We start from the raw sequence: 19635 nt of genomic DNA on the forward strand, positions 1-19635 counted from the left end.
ATAAATGAACTCCACGTCAGGCTGGTACCACTATGGAGACAGTGTCCCTGCAGCTGTCAGCATCCTGCTGCTAATCAGCACAGACAGACTCTCATTGATCTGTGTGATCATACTCCAGGGAAAAATATATGCAAGGCTCATCTTGAAGAAAAAATAGCTTTAGTATAACACAAAAATGCTAGTTTAAGTGTATGTGATAAGTCAGTTCAGAAAATGCTGCGACCTCTGTTGCGTTCTTCACAGTGAGAGGCTGTTGGGTTTCAGTTTGCTGGCTCTGTTGGGAGTTTGAATGTTCTTCCTGGGTTGGTTGATAGGAGAGAGTGCTGTGGATAGAGTGAGCTGGAGCCAGATGAGTCGCTGTGGCGACCTCTAAAGGAAGCAGCTGAAAGAACAAGATGGTTTGGATAAAATGGGCTGATTTCTGCAGAGTATTTCAGCCTTTATCAAGTCACATGTCAAATATCAGGGGTACGACGAGGTAAAGATACCTTAAATATACCCAGACATAGATTGAGCTTGGGCAGCAAACCAAGTGTTTTCATTTTCAGTGCCTCCAGCTGTTGCTGTATGGAGAGGAATATGTTATATTAATATAACCTGTGAATATGAAGCACAAAGTCCCAGCACTTGATTACATGACCACTGATTTCTCACCCATTTTGTTCCACCTCTCCTCCTAAAGCTGAGCAGACACTAAGCCCAACGACCACCAGCAGCCATAAGTTTGCGTGACATCATGCCAATAACCATTTTGATGGATGCTGCTCAATTTGTCTGCTGCTTTTTATACACTGCTCAATAAAAGCGAGCGTACACAAAACACATCAGCTCTCACGTCAGATGGGAAAAAACGAGCCAGATATCTGTAATGATGAGGACTGAGTAATGTCAGGAATAAAGGAGGGAAATGAAAATGATTACAGAGGGCTGAATTCAAAAACACCCAGAAAATCAAAGTGAGGTGCGGCAGGCCAAGCCGTTTTGTCCAAATTTAATTGCAGCAACTCAAAATGGTGCTGAGTAATATTGAATACGCGCCTGCCTGAAAACAGGCTGGGCTCCGAATCAGACATTAGGACAAGTGATGGGGTTCTGGGGGGTGTAGCTCAGGAGGTAGTGCTTGTATAAACGGGTGAATGAGGCTCAGTTTCCGTCCATTAGCTCTGGACCAGGACGTTACCAGCCTCCACGACATCTGAGGTGCAACTTGGACCTAAACATAATGTCCCAGAGGTATTTTATTGGAGCTGGGTGAGCTTGGTGTCATTTGTATCAGGTCCTTCATTCTTCATGAACTGCTTGCGTTCTCTCAGCACATGAAGTCCAAGTGCAGCTGTAAGACACGTAGTTACAGAACGTTTCACACAAACCTGCTCCTGGTGCTGTCGCTGCCTTCACTGCTCCGCTATGAATTCATGCAGCGCGTGTGTAAGTGTGTGTGTGCGTGTATGTGTGTGTGTGTGTGTGTGTGTGTGTGTGTGTGTGTAAGTGCGTGTGTGTGCGTGTAAGTGTGTGTGTGTGTGTGTGTGTGCGTGTGTGTGTGTGTAAGTGTGTGTGTGTGTGTAAGTGCGTGCATGCGCGTGTGTGTGCGTGTATGTGTGTGTGTGCGTGTGTGTGTGTGTGCGCGCGTGTGCGTGTGTGTGTGCGTGCGTGTGTGTGTGTGCGCGCGTGTGCGTGTGTGTGTGCGTGCGTGTGTGTGTGCGCGCGCGTGTGTGTGTGTGCGTGTGTGCGTGTGTGTGTCTGTGAGAGAGAGTTGTGATTAATGGGTTGGATTCATGAGCTCTCTCCTTGTTTCTGCTTCTCCTGGCAGGCCTGGATCTTCCCCTCAGCTCTCACATGACGACACGCACACGCGGATCGAGCACTATGCCAACCGGTAACATGACTGCAAACAGCAGTAGATTTATGTTTGTAATGTTTTGGGGGTTTTTGCATATTTGTTACAGTTACATGTTCGAATCATCAACCACATTTTAATGCTAGAGAAAGATAACCTGAGTAAATATAAAATGCAATCTTTGAATTACAATTTCAAATAAAGAAAAAAGCTTTTCAGAGCCTCCTGCCTCTATGTGAGATGCTAATCCCCCCTAAACCTAATAACTGGTTGTGCTGCTCTTGGCAGTGAGAACTGTAATTAAGCATTTGCAGTAACTGGTAAGGAGGCTTCCACTGGCCCACTCTTCTTTTCAGAATTATTCTAATTCAGCTGCATCGGAGGGTCACAGGGCCAACACACTCAGACAAGACAGATCCACACCCACCTTTGCACCTATGGCGCGTTAACCTAGCCCTGTTAAGTGCATGTCTTTGGACTGTGGAAGGAATTTGGAGTAATTTAAGCAGATGTAGGAGGTGCATCCAAACACCACACAGAAAGTCTCCTGCCAAATTGCCAGATAGTGGATTTGAACCCAGGACCTGCTGCGAGGCAACAATACAGCTTCCATCAAAAACATTGTTTCCAAACAGTCTTTGCCTTTTGCCTCGTCAGGAGAAAGAATTAGTTGGATGTGCAACCAGCTTTGACAGGGAGGCATTTCCATAGAAAAAAATCCATGCAATGCATAATTCTAACCATACACACACAGTACATTAGCAGAGAACTGTGACCACAGGAAAAATGCAAAAACAGAGGTAAGCAGGGGAGATAGTGGCTCACAGCTGGTTTCCATTTCTTTTGCAATTTTCCAGTAGCTTCACAAACTGGTGAATGAACTCTTTTAAGTTTCAAATAAACGTGAAGTGAAAGTCCAACCGCTCAGTGTCCTCGTCAGCCAGGCTAGTTACCATGATTGCTGCAGAAGCACTAAACTACTGTGAACTGAATAAACTGAGTTTGCACTGCAAACTGTAATACGGCCAATTAAGTTTTTCATTCTACCAAACTGTATAGATTAGTGCAAGTTGTAGTTGAGGGGTCTCGTTTGAATGCAGCTGACCTGGGTCTGGACCCCCCAATGATTCAACGAGGGAGGGCATCTATTTTTTCACATGAGGCCAAGCAGCTGGGCAGCTTTTTTCCCTTTACAAATGAAATCATGCTGCTCTGTCTTTACTCTGGTTATCTTTCTGATACACTGCTCATGCTGGATATCTATACTAAAAAGGACTGGTTAATGTGTTAGCAAATAAAGGATGCCATATATTTTAATGTAAAGGAAAAACGATCGACCTACAGAGGGCTGAATTGAAAGACACCCCAAAAATCGAGTGAACGAACGATGCAACAGGCTCGTCCATTGTGCCGATATTTCAGTGCAGCCGTTCAGAATGTGGAAGAGTAGTCTGTAAGCCCCCCGTGTGCCACTATAATCAGAGAACAGACGGTGTCCTGGGTGATCTCCTCCCAGATCTGGTCCAAGGCGTTACTGATTTTCCTGCACGAATGAAACCGAAACATAGTGTCCCAGAGCTGTTCCACTGGATTTAGGACAGGCGAAGGGCAGTCAGTGGTGTGGACCCTTTCATCCTACAGGAAGTACCTGCACACTACATGAGGCCAGGCGTTGTCACGCACTGGGAACGAACCCAGGACCACCTGCACCAGGATAGGATCTGATAATGGGTCCGAGGTTTTCGATCCGATGCCTAAGGGCAGTCACGGTGCTGTAGAGGTTCATTGTCCCTCCATGGATCGGCCTCCGCAGACCATCACTGATCCACCACAAACCCAAGCATGAACGATGTTACGGGCAGCGTGATGTTCTCTGCAGAACAGTCATTTTGACTCATGTGACTTGAAATTATTATTTTGGGGAAAAATGCTAAAGCAAAGCATTTTCTGTGCCCCTCCCCCACTGTGCTCATGCAGACATTTAGTCACAGAGGACAGTTTTTCCTGTCCTCACTGGATTGTGGGATTGCTGGAGCTTTCTCTCTTTCTGATGTAAGGTACCTTCACATACCTGTTGGCTCCACGTACATTCTGCACGTCCCACGAGCAGATGCTCAGTGATTTACACCTGAAACCTGCTGCCTTCTTTAGGTCCTAAATGTGTCACCTTCTCATCGACCTGGACCTGAAGAGTGATGACTTTTCACTGATGTAGTCACCAAACACGTCTCCTTTTCAAAGACGTGTCAATTTCATACAATAATGACTTTGTATTTAAGTTCAGGTCATGAGTCACTGCGAACAGTCCTTACAGCCCGGAGTCTTTGTGCTTTTAATGCCAAGTATGCTCAAGTTGTTTTCAGTTAGTCATGGTCTAACTAAGCTCACGATCAAGACTGAATCTGACTGAAGTACAAACTAAATCTACATCTCCATAAACTAATATTATATCCATGTAATACTCTCCAGTACTGGACTCTGGGCAAAGGCCATTAATATAGTCAGTTAGAACTTATTGCTTACATGTTAATTTAGTTTGCAGCTAACTGCTCCCACTAACCCACTGCTGAGGGACTAGAAGAAGTTAAATTAAACAATGACTCAATCAGGCAGCTGGTCAGTTGCATTTTAGTCAGTCGGGAGCTGTTGGCTTTCCTCTGGTGTGAGCCAAACGTTAAGCCAAGGCTAAGTATTTGATCTCTGCCAGGGTTCTGACACGTCTCACTGTTGCTTTAGGCTAACACAAACAAGCCCAGCGCTTTCAGCCTGTTAGGCCCAGATCGGCACAGAAAACATCCAGCAGCTGATTAAAGCTGGTGGTAGGGTGCAGAAATAACATGGTTAAGCCTTTAGTGAGCTGATGGTTCCCAAGCCATGAGGTTATCTGTTAATTGTAACAACACCAGCCTTAGTCGTCAGTCTGTCACAGTCCGTCCGGAGAGGAGAGGAGGGGGAAGAATGGACTGTCAGTGTCAATGTTACAAATGTGTCTATTTAATCTATTAATGAAAGTTTCAAGAAATGACTTCTACTCGTGTCCAGTCCCAGTTGATCAAAACGTTCATCACATGTCACACGTAACATGGTTACTATGCCAGAGGAGGGTCTTTCTTTGGGACGTTTGGCCTTTATTTCTCTGCAATGAGCTTGGGTGAAAGTCTTTAAGGCAGCACTATCCTTAGGAATATGTTGTTGTTCATTCTGAACATTTCTGTTAATACTTTTGTATGAAGTGGTCTGTACGTTGGAAACAGAAGGTCCTTGCAGTAAATGCTTAGCTTGGCATGGCTGAAGCTTTTCCCATGTGATATGCTGACATCTGCTGGGCTCTGCCATTAATTCCCTGTAGCGTCTAACATTCATCTGCAAAGGACAAAATAATGACAACATATGGCAAACACTGGGGAAAAACAATGATATTTTAAACCAGTTTCCCAGTAAAATGAGTTTTTCCCTGTCGAACTAAATGTTCTTGAGTACTCTGAAAACTCTCAGTGACATGAAAGGTTTAGCATTGTGTGTCCTTCTCATCTGCTAATTGTTCAACCATTTGGTTTGGGGACTGACTGTTCTGTTTCTTCCCCCTCTGCAGGTTAGCAGAAATGGAGAATCGTAATGGCTCTTATCTCACTGACAGTATCTCACCCAATGAGAGCATGTGAGAACCGCTTTTTGTCTGTGTCTTGTTCTGCCAAACCCTTCTCACTCACTTACTGCCTTGATGTCTGTGAACTGGCTCTGTCTTCTTTGTTTCCATTGGCTGGTTTTTGTATATGTCAGTGACTGTGCTGAGTTTCCTGGATCCAGGTGTTATTCTCGTGTGCATCATCACAGCCACACAAACGTAGCTGTAGTGCAGTTGGTGGGTTCGATGATCATGTTGTCCTGAGGGATATAATGTTTTTGTCTGTTATCATGATTCTTTCTCCTTCACAGTCCCGTCAGATTTCTTACCAAAAACAGCATCATCCCAACAACTTTCTAGACTTGAGTCTAAACAAATTTACTTATTTAAACAAAATAAACAGCAAGGCACAGAGAGAGGAGCAGACGGTCCGTCCACGTTGGCTGCCTTGCAGTCAAAATGAAGGCCTTGGCGTGCTTAATCATTACTCTTTTCCATTTCTGTTTACGTTTTATTAACTTACTGTTCTAGCAGTAAACTGTGCCCTACCTCCACAACCTCTACACAAGACATAAACATACCCACACTCTTAAATGTCCAAGTATGACAGGAGCATGTTTATGCATTAATACATCAGTAAAAGTTTGTATGTTTTCAAAGTCCTCACAGCAACGACAAAACTTGTAGTGGTTACTTTCTCTGCTCTGATTGGCAGGACTGAATATTCAAAAGTGGCTACATTTTAATGAGAAAGCTAAACGCAAAATCTTAAATGGTCAGTTGCCCCAATATGTGGTGACAGTAGCCACCTCAGGAAATATAGATCCAGCACATAGTGTTATAATATTCAGCCAAACAAGTCCTGAAAGAGGTCAATGGCACCAGGATGGCATCAGCTACAGCAGCGGTGCCTTTGTGTCACGGACAGTTTAATGTCAGAAGATATTTTCACGGCCTTTAAGGCGTGGCGCACGATCGCACCAAAATAAAACTATACGACCGAGACAGAAACTGGTATTTTGTAAATATAATAATAAACGCGAATTCACTGTGTAACTGTGTAACTTTATTAGCAGCGTCCTCTAGAAATGCACCAACAACACTGAGAGTAACATCCTCCTCTCTGCCCCTTAATGCTCTGTGGTCGCTATGGTAACATGTAAAAATGTCTTTCAAAATAAGATGCACAAACTACAACACGGGAAAAGACCCGGGGGAACCGAGTTAACGATTAAAACCCTGAAAACGATAAATTTCACACCCGAGCCTCGACTCTCACAGCCTGGTACCAAACGACTAGCAGACCGTGGCCCGGGGGTCGGGGACCGCTGGGCTACAGGTTCCTCTTTCTTCCAAATACAAACACACGTACAGTGAAATCAAAGAGGCAGGGTCATAATGAAGACTTATAAAGCACTTTTCTACTTGATCTGAGAACTCAAAGTGCTTTACACAACTTGTACATTCACACAAGCACTTTTTGCTGTGCTATTCAATTACACAACCACAGGGGCTCATGAGGCTATGTTTAAGTTTGGAGGTAGCAAAAGGGTGAGAAACAACAGATAAATGATGTTGTGTTGATTGTGGTTATTATTTCTGAATAACTGATACTGCTATAACTATATTGACACAGAGGCACAGTATTAAACACCCTCACACCTGTTTAGCATAAAGCTTAGAATCAGATCACAGATCACCTGTAGCATTAAAGCTGGTGTGTGTGTGTGTGGGGGGGGAAACCAGCCATTTTTAAAGGTAACTAAGCAGAGGTGGGAAGTTACAAAGTACAAATATTTTGTTACTGTATTTGAATAGAATTTTCAGATTTCTGTACTTTTCTTGAGTATTTATTTTTCTGACAGCTTTTGGCTTTTACTCCCCACATTTGCATTTTTACTTTTGGTTCAGTGGCATCAGTTAGTGTTTATACTCGGGGGGTTAAAGAGGGGCGGAACGAATGCTGCACTCGAGCATAAAGGCAGTAAAGTCTGTTAAACCTTTAGATCATTTCTATTAGTTTAACAGACATCAGGAAATAAAGAGTTTGGCACAGAGTGTGTTGCTAGCTAGAAGTCCAGATTTCCAGGGAGAATAAAGAAAAGGATGTGAGATGATTTCACTTGGAGATGAAGATGTATGGAAGACAGGACAGGCAGAAGAAGAGAAGTTAGGTGGTTTTACCTGGTACCAGATTTAAAGCTAAGGACTACTCAGTATAGGATAACTTATTGTTCCTTTTGTGCGTCTTTACCTTACCTGTTGTAACAATAATGGAACAATAGTCTTGTTCTAGTAGTGTTCTTACCTTTGAAAGTGGGCTTTAACCACTTTCAAAAAAAAAGTTGCAGCCCTGTTAGTTCCTTGACAAACACCAACATTTAAAAGTAGTCCAGCACACATGGAAATTGAACTAAGGCTAAGTTCAAAAACGGCTTCGATCTTCACATCCACATAAAGTGCAATATGGAGTTTGGTTGATGAGGTGTGGTCCATGAATAAAAAGTTTAAAGACAGCTGAGAGTCCACTTTACCCGAAGTGGATTTCACTTTCAAATCAGCAGTCATGTTGAAGGTGAAGCACATATCCCATAATATTCATGGTAGCAGTGCAGTGAGCGCCATAGCTAAAAACCTGACCTATTTAAATGCTCCTGAATCTTCAGGCCACAGAACTCATTGCTCAGAGCTGGCAGCGTGTGACCAGTCCAGTGTTCCTGACAGGAGATCGCTCTGGCCCTCTCTCTGTCTCCATGCGCTTCATGTTTCTTTCTTTTGTGGTGCTGTTGTGTTTAGCTGCTGCTCTTTCATTCAATTGCTTTTCTTTTTCCTTCATTTTCCGTGCGTGTGTGTGTGTCTGTGTGTACGTGCACTGGCATCTCTGTTGCTATGTGTGTGCATCATTGGTGGGTATGTTTGACGTGTGTGTGTCTGCAGCGATGACGAGCACATGTTGATCCAGCACTACTGCCAGTCTCTGAACCAAGGCTCTCCTCTCAGCCAGCCCCGCAGCCCCGCCCAGATCCTCATCTCCATGGAGACAGAGGAGAAGGGAGAGCTGGAGAGGGTCCTTAATGACCTGGAGCAGGAGAACAGGTCAGTGGATCCTGTTACTGTGCCTCACACTCCAGTCTACACAACTCAGCTTTGAATCTGAAAGCGGTCACATGACACATTTAACGGACTTTAGATTTGACCACAAGGGTTGACTAGAAAATCCAGATCTAGTCAGGGGACAAAACAACAAGTAACTGTCCCTGACGAGCATTAAGAACTGTTTCTTGGGTTTTTTCTTTTTGCTTTGCTCCAAAACTTAACCTTTGCTGCCTGAATCATCATCCTGTCTCTTTAACTTTATTTAAACTGAACTAACGCGCCATAAGTCATACGTAATGTAAATATGACCAATTATACAATGATGGCACAACTTTAAATCATTCATGAACACTAAGAAATGATTCAAGTCTTCTGTCGGTTGAAAGGACAGTCTGTAAAATGCGATGCCCACATCATACTCATTTATTCCTTTTCCACAGCAGACACAAGTGTGGCTTCATTTATAATAAGATTGTGATACTTCTTATTTTTATTAAAATAAAAATAAGAAGTCTTGTTCTTTTGCTTCTGCCTTCACCTCGCTAGCTTTAACAAATCGTTCCCATAGCTTCATGGTATGGCTCATCAACTCATCCTCTGTACCTACTATAGCTCTGCACATCACCCTTGTTCTTGAAATTGCTTCCTTTTCCATTGCTCAGGCTTCGTCTTACTCTTCAGGATTGTGTTAAATAATCTGGTTGAAAGGTTCACTGCCCTCATTCGAATCCATCTGTTCCTGGCCCACTACCAGAGCTTGTAGTAGGAAGTGACCTCATTTCTGTTCATCTGTGCAGGAAACTGCAAGCAGAGTACGACCGTCTGAAGAAGACACACGACAGAAAGGGTCTTTCCCCACTGCCATCGCCCCCGGAGATGCTACCAGTGTCACCACAGTGCACACGTGATGCTGAGCTTATCGCTGAGGCTAAGTTGCTACGGCAACATAAAGGCCGTCTAGAGGCCCGGATGCAGATACTGGAGGACCACAACAAACAGCTGGAGTCCCAGCTTCACAGACTGAGACAGCTCCTGGAGCAGGTATGCACACACTCCAGTTCACGCATCCTGATTTTACTTTAACCACACTCCAAGTTCCACATTTCTGTGTTACCATTCTCTACCCAGTGGTGTTGGGTTCTGGGTCGGCCCAAGTTTACGTTCCAGTGGATAAAAAGGAAGTCAAGGAAATGGTCGGGTGTGTAGGACGAGTATGGAAATAATGCTCTGCATCTGGCTGTGATGCAGGGTTGCCTTCACAATGTCAGAGTCCTTCTCACAGAGTCCAACATTGATGCTGAGACTGTCGAACTCGGCAGTCAGTCACCACCGCATTATGTGCCATAAAGGCAAAGAAAATGCTGCTGCCATTTTTGAGTTGTTCCTCCAGCGTAGGGCTGGGCCATATTATACCGTTCACGGTAATACCGGTATAATGTTAGGCAACGATAGGAAAATGAAATATCGCGATAGAATGGGAGTAAAACGCGCATGCGCAGTGCCTTTGTTTTCATACGCACATGGCCGATTGTTGAGTGAAACAGATGAACCAGAATTGGTTTGTAAAAATGGTGCAACTTCCGTGATGTGGAACTGGTTTGGTGTTTGTCCGTCAGATACACGACAAAGCACATTTTTTTGCAGAACATGCAAGCGGCCGTCGTTATTGTCGTATTTGTCGGACTAAGATGCCCTTAAATCTGGGAGTAATCTGGGTCCTAAACTCCGTATGCTTCAGGTCAAACAACACTGCAGCATCACTAAGAGTTAAAAACTGTCTAAATTCTTTCATCTTTAATAAAACGATCAGCATTGCTGCTTTACCAGGTGTAACTATGAAGTTTAACTTCCAGGCATCCATGAAAACAAAATGTATTACATTTAACGGAGTTAGAAGCTAGCAGGAAGCTAGCGGAAGTTAGCTCGCTAGTTTCGCTAGTTACCTCAGCATGATATAGCATGTTCTGACTGAGAGATTTCTGAAAAAAATCAAACGTACAGCTCTGCTGTCACTTCCAACATAAATGAAGACAGGAAACTAAACAGCAGTGACGTTTGTAGGGTTACTGAAGTTGGGCTAGCTGGTATATAATGATGTGCTACGTGATCGTAGCGACACAGCTATGTTAGCATAACATAAACAGTGAAGCTGGAGGACGAACACTAACACTTTTCCACTTATAAAAGTTAACGTGAAGGTTCCTCATGGTTAGAGACAAATGCAATCGCATGGCAGGATGCTGTAAACGGACCAAACTTCAGTCAGGAGAACAACTGAGATAATCCATCCACAATACGAGGTTAGTCATTAATATACTGCAACAACATGGGAATAGAGCCGCTGCAGAGAATTCAACATTAATGAATCAATGGTACAGAAGTGGAGGAAGCAAGAAGAATGAGTTTAATAAAGTTTGATTTATCTGACTGCTTTGTTTCGCTTAATGTGCCTTATAATCCCGTGCACCTTATGGTCCGAAAAATGCGTACTGCACACTGCAGTTTAATGTTGCAAAGCACCTCTTTTTAACTTCAGTGGATATTATACATGGTTATGCTCAGGATATGTCAGCCCATTTCTACTGGAAATGCCTTTTGGTTAAACTTTCAGCAAGGAATTTGCATTTGCACTGTTGCATTTTTATAAAGCTTTAATGTACATAAAAACCAGCTTCTTGTTTAAGTGAAAATAAATGGAAGGTTGTCTTTTTGCGCTAGTAATGTTGTGGAGTTGTATTTTGTCTCGCATCAATTATATCGTCGGTTATATCGTTATCGCAAATTTTCAAATATATATCGTGATAAATATTTTTGGCCATATCGCCCTGCTCTACTCCAGCGTATGCCTGAATATCCTCTGGACAAAGCTGACAGCAGAGGGAACACAGTTCTACTCCTGGCCTATGTGAAGGCAAACGCAAGCCTGTGCTGTTGTGAGGGGCGGGGGCTCACCTGGGAGTAATCAGGGTATCATATTTCAGCCACCAGGTTGCATCCAAGCAGTTGCCTTCTAGTTATGCTTTGCAAAGAGAGCCCATAAAAACATCGCTGCCGCCACTGTGGGCGTCTACTGTGCCACAAGTGCTCATCAAGTTTGATCTGAACAAGCCGGTGAGAGTGTGCGACATCTGCGTGTGTCAGAACGCTGTGGTATGGATGTCTTTCGACCTCTGGCAATTATTCAAGCACGCCAGGCGAAGGGACATCAGTAGCAGGACATGTTAGCAAGAGAATCGCAGACATTTACAGACCATTATCTCTATACTGTTCCAGTTTCTGAAAACTATTAATCTTTGTGTTTGTGTTTTTTGGAATGGTGTCTGTCATCCAAACGGTTCAGTTTCGGTCTGACCAGACTGTGTTCTCGCAGTATTTCACAGGCTTGTCTAAATGTTGTTTAGCAAACATGGACTCCTGCATTTTAGACATTCATCCAGCTGATGGCTTTCTGGGGGCAAATGAATAAAATAAATTAAAATCAATCATTCTGAGACCCAAACTCTTTACCTGAGGGGATACTGTACAGTTTTTGACTTTGGATCTCTTATCTTGTATATCGTATTGTCTACTTGCTGTTTATTGAGGTTTTCTTGCTAATAGTTTGACTGATTTATGGCCTGATTCATAAACTTTTTGTTTTGTGAATACCATCGTTTTACCATTTCCTGTGAGTATAGTGTATTTATGTTTTGTAATCAGGGTTTGGTTCTTTCCCTCCTTGCGCTGCGTTTTAAGCTCTATTAATCTTGATTGTTCTGCCTTCCTTTTATATGCGTTTTTTTTTTTGTTTGGGTTCTCACCAGTTTGAACAATGCTTGAAAGAGGAGCATGATCAGATAAATCAATAGAACCAGTGAAACCACTGGATATTCTGTGGCACTCTCCTTTTAGCACAAAGAAATAGGGTTAGGGGTTAGGGATAGGGTTGCCAAGTCCAAGAAGACCATTAAAAGGATCGATCCTTTCAGTAAATTTAAAGTTTCCAGCACGGTGGCACGGTGGTTAGCACTGTTGCCTCACAGCAAGAAGGTCCTGAGTTCAATTCCACCATCAGGCCGGGGTCTTTCTGTGTGGAGTTTGCATGTTCTCCCAGTGTTTGCGTGGGCTCCCTCTGGGTACTCCAGCTTCCTCCCACCGTCCAAAGACATGCAGCTTGTGGGGATAGGTTAATTGAGTAATCCAAATTGTCCATGGAGGAATGAATGTGAGCATGAATGGTTGTCTGTCCCTGTGTGTTGGCCCTGCGACAGACTGGCGACCAGTCCAGGGTGTACCCCGCCTCTCGCCCTATGACCGCTGGGATAGGCTCCAGCACCCCCCGCGACCCTGAAAAGGAGAAGCGGAAGCGAATGGATGGATGAAAATTTATTGTTGTTTTGAATTTTCAAATCCATATAAATTGGACTATGTTCAGAGACATCTAATGTCCTAATTCTTCATGAGCTTGTATCTCTATACTGCATAATATCCTTATTAAACATAAAAAGTCTTAAGTAGGATGAGTGAGATGTTGAGACAAAAGGACAATCTCTAACTTTTGGATGTCTGCTAATTTTTTCCATACAGTGAGCTCCTGTTTTTTAATTCAATTCTGAAAGCGCTTTCTGTCTCACATTCACACAGTATCTTGCCCAAGGATATTTGGCATATCTCTATATTTCCAAGTGGAAATGCAAATCTTCTTGATTCCATACTCTAACACGGCAAAAATGAGCAGCGAAAAAGCCAAAAAACACAAACCCAATCTGCAGGTTCACAGTTTGGGGAGCGGATAATCCTTCTGGCATCTCTGCTGGAATATTTTAACTGAACATCTTATGCCTGATCTTTTCATCTCGCAGTAGATGAAGGGAAAAAACTTTTTTCTTCTTCACCTAACTTTTATATCTGGTCTTTCTACCCTCCCTCTGTTTCTGGGCGTCACATCTTCTGAGAGGCATCTGGCCACACCCACTGAGACATCCAATCACGTTGTTGCGCTGAATTGCAAAGACACGAAGTTGAACGCAATAGATGTTAACCCATCTGTTCCCTTCTGGTCAGCTGACTTAGTCTCCAGCTTTCCTTTGAAGTTCAGTAAACTCTGGTGTGGTTTCTTCTTTTCTCTGCTTCTGAAGCTCACTCTTCTCCTTGGTCCACTCTTCTTCCACTCTGTTTTTATTTCTTCTTTACTTGCTTGGATCTAATCACCATTTTCTTGATGGAAACCCTCAGCAGGTGAAGGTGTTTCTGAATATTTCTTATTGTTTGTATTTGGAAAAACTAAGGCCCACACATGTATGCTAGCCTATTGTTAGTCCTTGTTAGGTAGTATTCCCTAAGATGTTTAGGAATACTACCTAACAAGGTAAAAGACAGTTAAACTTTACTGGATTTGATCAAGTGAGTTTAGACTATTCTTCAATATCTACTGATGATAAAATGCTCTTAAGCTGGGCGTCAATTCCAAGTAGCACAAGATACTGATGGTCTCTGATTTTCATCAGTGAGCAAAGAGCTGAGAATAAGCAGGGTGCACGCGTCTCTGCTCTGTCGTATTACTGCCAGTTTCTTGTTTTGTTTGTGTTGTACTCGACATATTGGGGTTTTTTTATCTTTATCTCTTTATAGAAAAAAACCTACGTTACCTCAACTTGCACGTTATTTTATACTGTAAATGTATCTGTATTTATGACTGACTCTAAGCTCTGCACAACAGTGTACAAACAGCAAATAAAAGATGCTGTCCTTATGTCATGTGTGCCTCAGACGGATTCCAAGGTAAACGGCACAGCTCTGTCCTCGCCATCCACCTCCTCTCAGCGTTCCGACTCCTCTCTCCCTCTGCTGCGTGTGGCTGCCAGCCAAACTACTGATACAATGGGTAAAAACACCCACACATCCATTTATATTCTTTAATTTGCATCCACCCTTTGTGACGCATAGACGATATAAATAGATTTCTAGTACCTGTAGATGTACCTTGGACATCGGTTTACATGAGACAACACACACGCTAAAGACTTGCATGTGTGTTTCATGCTGTGTGTGTGCGTACGTGTGTTCGGGTCAGTACTCGTCCAACTATCCTTAAACGCTTTGTTTCTTTTCTGTTTCAGGTGATGATGAGCTGTCCAGCCCATCCCAAGATGCAGCTGGGCTGGAGGAAGTGATGGAACAGCTCAACAACTCTTTCCCTCAAAGTCAGGGTATGAAATAATTCACCTCTTCTGCAGCAAGATGCCTCCTTTTACTGAAACTAAACTGAGCATCTCATTTATATGAATAACTATGCTGTGATTGATGTAGTGCTCAGGTTATGGGTTTCAAACACTCTTCTGCTTTGTTGAAGAGTTCCTTTCAATTACATACTTATATCAAACTTTATCATAGCTGTAATTCATCATTTCGGTGTCACCTTCAAGCGTCTTTCTTCCTCTCTGTTACCAACACAAGATGATTTTACCTTCTTTCTTGTCTTTTCTTTCTTTCCTCCTTTTTACATGAGCTAGAAGGGAGAAAGGCACACCCATGAGAGGTTAGTGGCTTACCTTCCTCTTTCCTTCCCCACTCTACTGTTGCATGCTTCTGTTACTGCTGTATCAGTACCATGTTTGCAACACTTTTTGCCCTAAAAAATTATGGTTTAAATGTCATCTGGAACAGAGCCGAGCTCTTAATAGAAGTCTAACAGCTGAAGAAATTATTCGGAAATTTGGGCATATTATGGCAGAGTGGAGATGACATGGTGCAGTGATGCTGTGGGAAAATGTAAATATCTATCCTCTTTTGCTTTTGCTTTCATTTCCTTCCCCCCTTTTCTGTCGCACCACAGCAGTGCTGGACTGGTAATCTGGCATACTGGGCCACTGGCCCTACAAGCACTGACAATGAAAATGAACTAATGAGTACAACCAGCCCTTTCTCTACCTTCGCTGTGCACTCACGCGCCTTGTAGAACAGAGAAAAAGAAAACTGCAGCAAAATGTCGAATTAACCAACATCTTAGCTGTCAGGGCTGCTGATGCACCGCCAACAGGAAGCTACTGTTGCTTAGGCTCTGGGGTTCAACTTCTGACCAGTATGTAGTCAGGGTCTGTATTTTCTGCACTATAAGGTGCACTTAAAATCCTTTCATTTTCTCAAAAATCAGCAGTGCTCCTTATGTATGAATTCTGGTTGTGCTTACTGACCTGGAACCGATTTTATGTGCACGGCACTCAGAAATCTGTCAAAATGTTTTAGTACGACTTTGCTAAGCTACGAAGCCACACCGCTGGATGGATTGTTGGAGCATTACGGCTACCGTAGTCAAGAGCCTCACGGAGGAATCTGGGTCCTAAACTCCGTCTGTTTCATGTCCCAAAGCCAAACGAACACTCGGCATCACTGAGAGTTACAAAACTGTCTAAATTCTTTCATCTTTAATAAAATGATCAGCGTTGCTGCTTTACCAGGTGTAACAATTAAGTTGTACATGCAGGCATCCATGAAAACAGAGTTTATTAAATTTAACGGAGTTACCAGTTAGCAGGAAGTTAGCTCGCTAGTTTCCACCTAAACATGATATAGCATGTTCTGACTGAGAGATTTCTGAAAAAAATCAAACGTACAGCTCTGCTATCACTTCCAACATAAATGAAGACAGAAAACTAAACAGCAGTGACGTTTGTAGGGTTACTGAAGTTGGGCTAGCTGCTATATAATGATGTGCTACGTGATCGTAGCGACACAGCTATGTTAGCATAGCATAAACACAGCGAAGCTGGAGGATGAACGCTAACTTTTTTCCACTCGATAAAAGTTAACGTGAGGGTTCCCGATGGTTAGAGACAAATGCAATCGCATGGCAGGATGCTGTAAACGGACCAAACGTCAGTCAGGAGAACAACTGAGATAGTCCATCCACAATAGAAGGTTAGTCATTAATATACTGCAGCAACATGGGAATAGAGCCGCTGCCAGAGAATTCAACATTAATGAATCAATGGTACAGAAGTGGAGAAAGCAAGAAGAATGAGTCGAGTAAAGTTTGACTTATCTGACTGTTTTGTTCCGCTAATGCGCCTGATAATCCGGTGAGCCTTATTTATGTGAACAGACCCGTTCATCGACAGTGCGCCTTATGGTCCGAAAAATACCGTGTCAGGTGTGACAGAACCAGGACACACTGGCTACTGGAACAAGAAGGCACGAGTAGACAAGGAATGTCTTCTGTCTTTCTCCCCTCACCCCAACCGGTTGCGGCAGATGGCCCCGCCCCTCCCTGAGCCTGTTCCTGCTGGAGGGAGTTTTTCCTTCTCTCTGTCACCAGAGTGCTTAAGGGGGTCATATGATTGTTGGGTCCATATGTATTGTTGTAGGGTCTACCTTACAATATAAAGCGCCTTGAGGCGACTGTTGTTGTGAATTGGCGCTGTACATAAAATGTAATTGAACTGAATGAGAATATGGGGCTTTTTGAATGCTACTAACAAGTAATTCCAGCGACAGAGATACATGAAGAGGATATGGGATCTATGGAGTCTTGGAAATCCAACATTTACACTTCTGGTGAAACAACTAGTAGCTTTGTTCCAACATCTGGAAGAAGTAACTACTATCACAACTAGAGATCGACGAGGTACAAAACAAATGCTACAGCAAGGTGGAGCCAGGACATTAGGTCATTGGTGAGATGTCATTATCCCCACCCTCCATGATTGGGTACCAAGCACCACAACTGATGTGTTAATAGCACTGAGTGTGAGCTGTGACTGTTAATCATAAGCATAGAAAAAAAAAAAGTGCTTTTTTGAATGAGACATGAGCATAAAACCCTCTTAAGTTCTGCGCGAGAGTAGAAAATGTACTAATCATGGCAGCACAGGAACACGTGCCAAGTGCAAGTGGCTGTCCCAGTGCGTGTCCCAGTCCAGCCTGCACCATGGCGCCTGTTTTCACGATAGGCAGTGGAATTAGTGCTCCAATGTAAAGTCGGTGCTATGTGTTTACGTAATGGCTGCATATACAAGATGACACTGTGACTGTTACTGCTTTGTTGCAGCCTTTTAGCAGCTTCAGTTTGTTAATTGATTTGTTTAAGAACTGAAACTTGTGGGTTTAGAATCTGATTGAGTTTCCAGTGTGGTGGCCTCAGTGCCTCTGTGGAGGTCATGGGAGCTTTAAAAATGTGCTGTATCGCTTATCAGTTAGTTTGTTTTCAAACATGCACATGTTCAGATGTGTTTTTCAGACACATGCCTCTCCATTTTCAGATGAGATCATTAAAGTTGGTGCATTGAGCTGTATATTTAGTACACTTAATAAACGGGTTCAAAAATTTGTACGATTTAATTCATCCTTTTTTTTCGACCTCTCGTAACCTCATAAATTCAGGAGCTAGCAACATAAATGTTCCACATTTTGTCAGGTTACAGCCTTGTTCCAAAATGGATTAAATTCATTTTTCATCTCAAAATTCACACACAATAGCCCATAATGACAAGGTGAAAACTGTAAGTGTTGAAGCACCACTTCAAGCAATTACAGGCTTTTTAAGTATGATGGGCTCAGGCTCCAACTGTTTGAATGGGGAGCATTAGTACACAGACATTTTCAGATCTCTTCAGAGTTTGGAGCCAGAGCCCAGACTTGAACCAAAGTCTGGGCTCTGGCTGGGTTAGTGACTCAAAAACGTTCACAGAGTGGTCCTGAAGCCACTGTTGTCATCTTGAACTGGGGCAAAGGTTCATTTTCCAACAGGAAAAGGTCCAGACCGCACTGGTGCAAGTTATCATCAAGGACCCAACTAGTTTCCTGAGCGCATTTTTGAGTGTCATAGGAAAAGCTGTGAATATTTTTGTACGTGTTATTTACATGCAAGAATTTCAAACTTTTTTCACTTTGTCATAATATTATATTATATTATATTATATTATATTATATTATATTATATTATTTGTGTGCAGAATTTTGAGGTGAAAAATTGATTGAACAAGGTCATGCCAGGAAACAACGCAGAAACGTATTTCTGCCAGCTCCCGTTTAGTCACACGACTCTGCTTCTATCCCTTCTTTGCTGAATTATACAGAGTTTAGTGTTTACATTGTGATATTGGCTGTAACTTTGATATGCTGCAGGTCTTAACAGAGCTTTAAATGTTTTCAACATTTTGAGCCCTCATTATTTCATAAATATGTGAAAAGTTCACAAAAAAATGAAAATCATAGCACAAAGAAAACGTTTTTCATGTGCAGATATGCTAAAATTCTTGTGCAAGCGGGGTTTAGGTGAAATCTTCCATAAGTGTGTTCTTCCTCCCCTCAGGTCCCAGCATTGGCAGTTTGTTTCACATGGCTGACGATCTGGGCCGTGCCATGGAGTCACTGGTCAGTGTGATGACGGACGAACGGAGCACCAAACAGCACGAGGCCCTGCACTTCTGATCCTGCCTTTAATCTTCAGCCCCAACTCCCCCCTCTCCTCCATCCCTCCCTACTTTCCTACCTATCGCATGCTTTTCTAGTCAAAACAACTGGATTGGAAACAGTTTACAAAGAGAATATATATATAACATTTATTTTTGTGAAAGATTAAAGTTCCAGCAAGGTCTCATCAAAAAAGTACATGTAGATTTCAGTAGTTTCTTAAAATGTCCTAAAGTTGTTTTATTATGAAGAGAGGCTGTTTTGGGGTTTTGTTTTTGTTTTTTAACTTCTATGCAATTGTACAAAACAACAATGGGGCTCTGGGCTGGGGTCGAGATACGAAGAAGCATGGTCATATATTTGCCATCTCTTTGTAACTGGGGGAACGACATATTTGTATCAAAATGAATGACTGACATAATAAGGGTGCTTTGTAAGAGAAAACATGTCTTTGTAAAACATACACTGTCAAAGTAATGCAGACCTATTGGATCTTTAAAGTAGAGTGTCTGCAAGACTGTATGGACGCGTGTTTGGTCGTGTATGTGGTGGTGCCTAAATTTCATATTGCAATCCTTTTTCCAAAAGGTTGAGAAGCAATGGAAGAGGTCAATAAAAGGAAAAATCAATTTGCAAGTCATTTAATCATTTAGCATGATAGCAGTTAAATAAACACTTACTACATTAT

General features: G+C 42.7%; 1 protein-coding gene across 2 annotated transcripts in view; it reads left to right on the plus strand.

Moving 5' to 3' along the window:
- dmd (dystrophin) overlaps positions 1–19116 on the plus strand; it is a 296432-nt gene extending 277316 nt beyond the window's left edge. For both annotated transcript variants that reach the window (XM_085266347.1, XM_085266348.1), the window contains 7 exons: positions 1811–1876; positions 5430–5495; positions 8400–8558; positions 9356–9599; positions 14307–14421; positions 14657–14746; positions 18847–19116. In XM_085266347.1, the coding sequence (XP_085122473.1) occupies positions 1811–1876; positions 5430–5495; positions 8400–8558; positions 9356–9599; positions 14307–14421; positions 14657–14746; positions 18847–18965 (859 nt within the window). In that variant the 3' untranslated portion in view covers positions 18966–19116. The remainder of the gene's footprint in view (positions 1–1810; positions 1877–5429; positions 5496–8399; positions 8559–9355; positions 9600–14306; positions 14422–14656; positions 14747–18846) is intronic.
- The last annotated feature ends 519 nt before the right edge of the window (positions 19117–19635 follow it).

This window comes from Mchenga conophoros, linkage group LG23 (assembly GCF_057382185.1).
Source record: "Mchenga conophoros isolate Kocher_MC1m ecotype Shallow Benthic linkage group LG23, M_conophoros_male_GT1.1, whole genome shotgun sequence".
NCBI lineage: Eukaryota > Metazoa > Chordata > Actinopteri > Cichliformes > Cichlidae > Mchenga > Mchenga conophoros.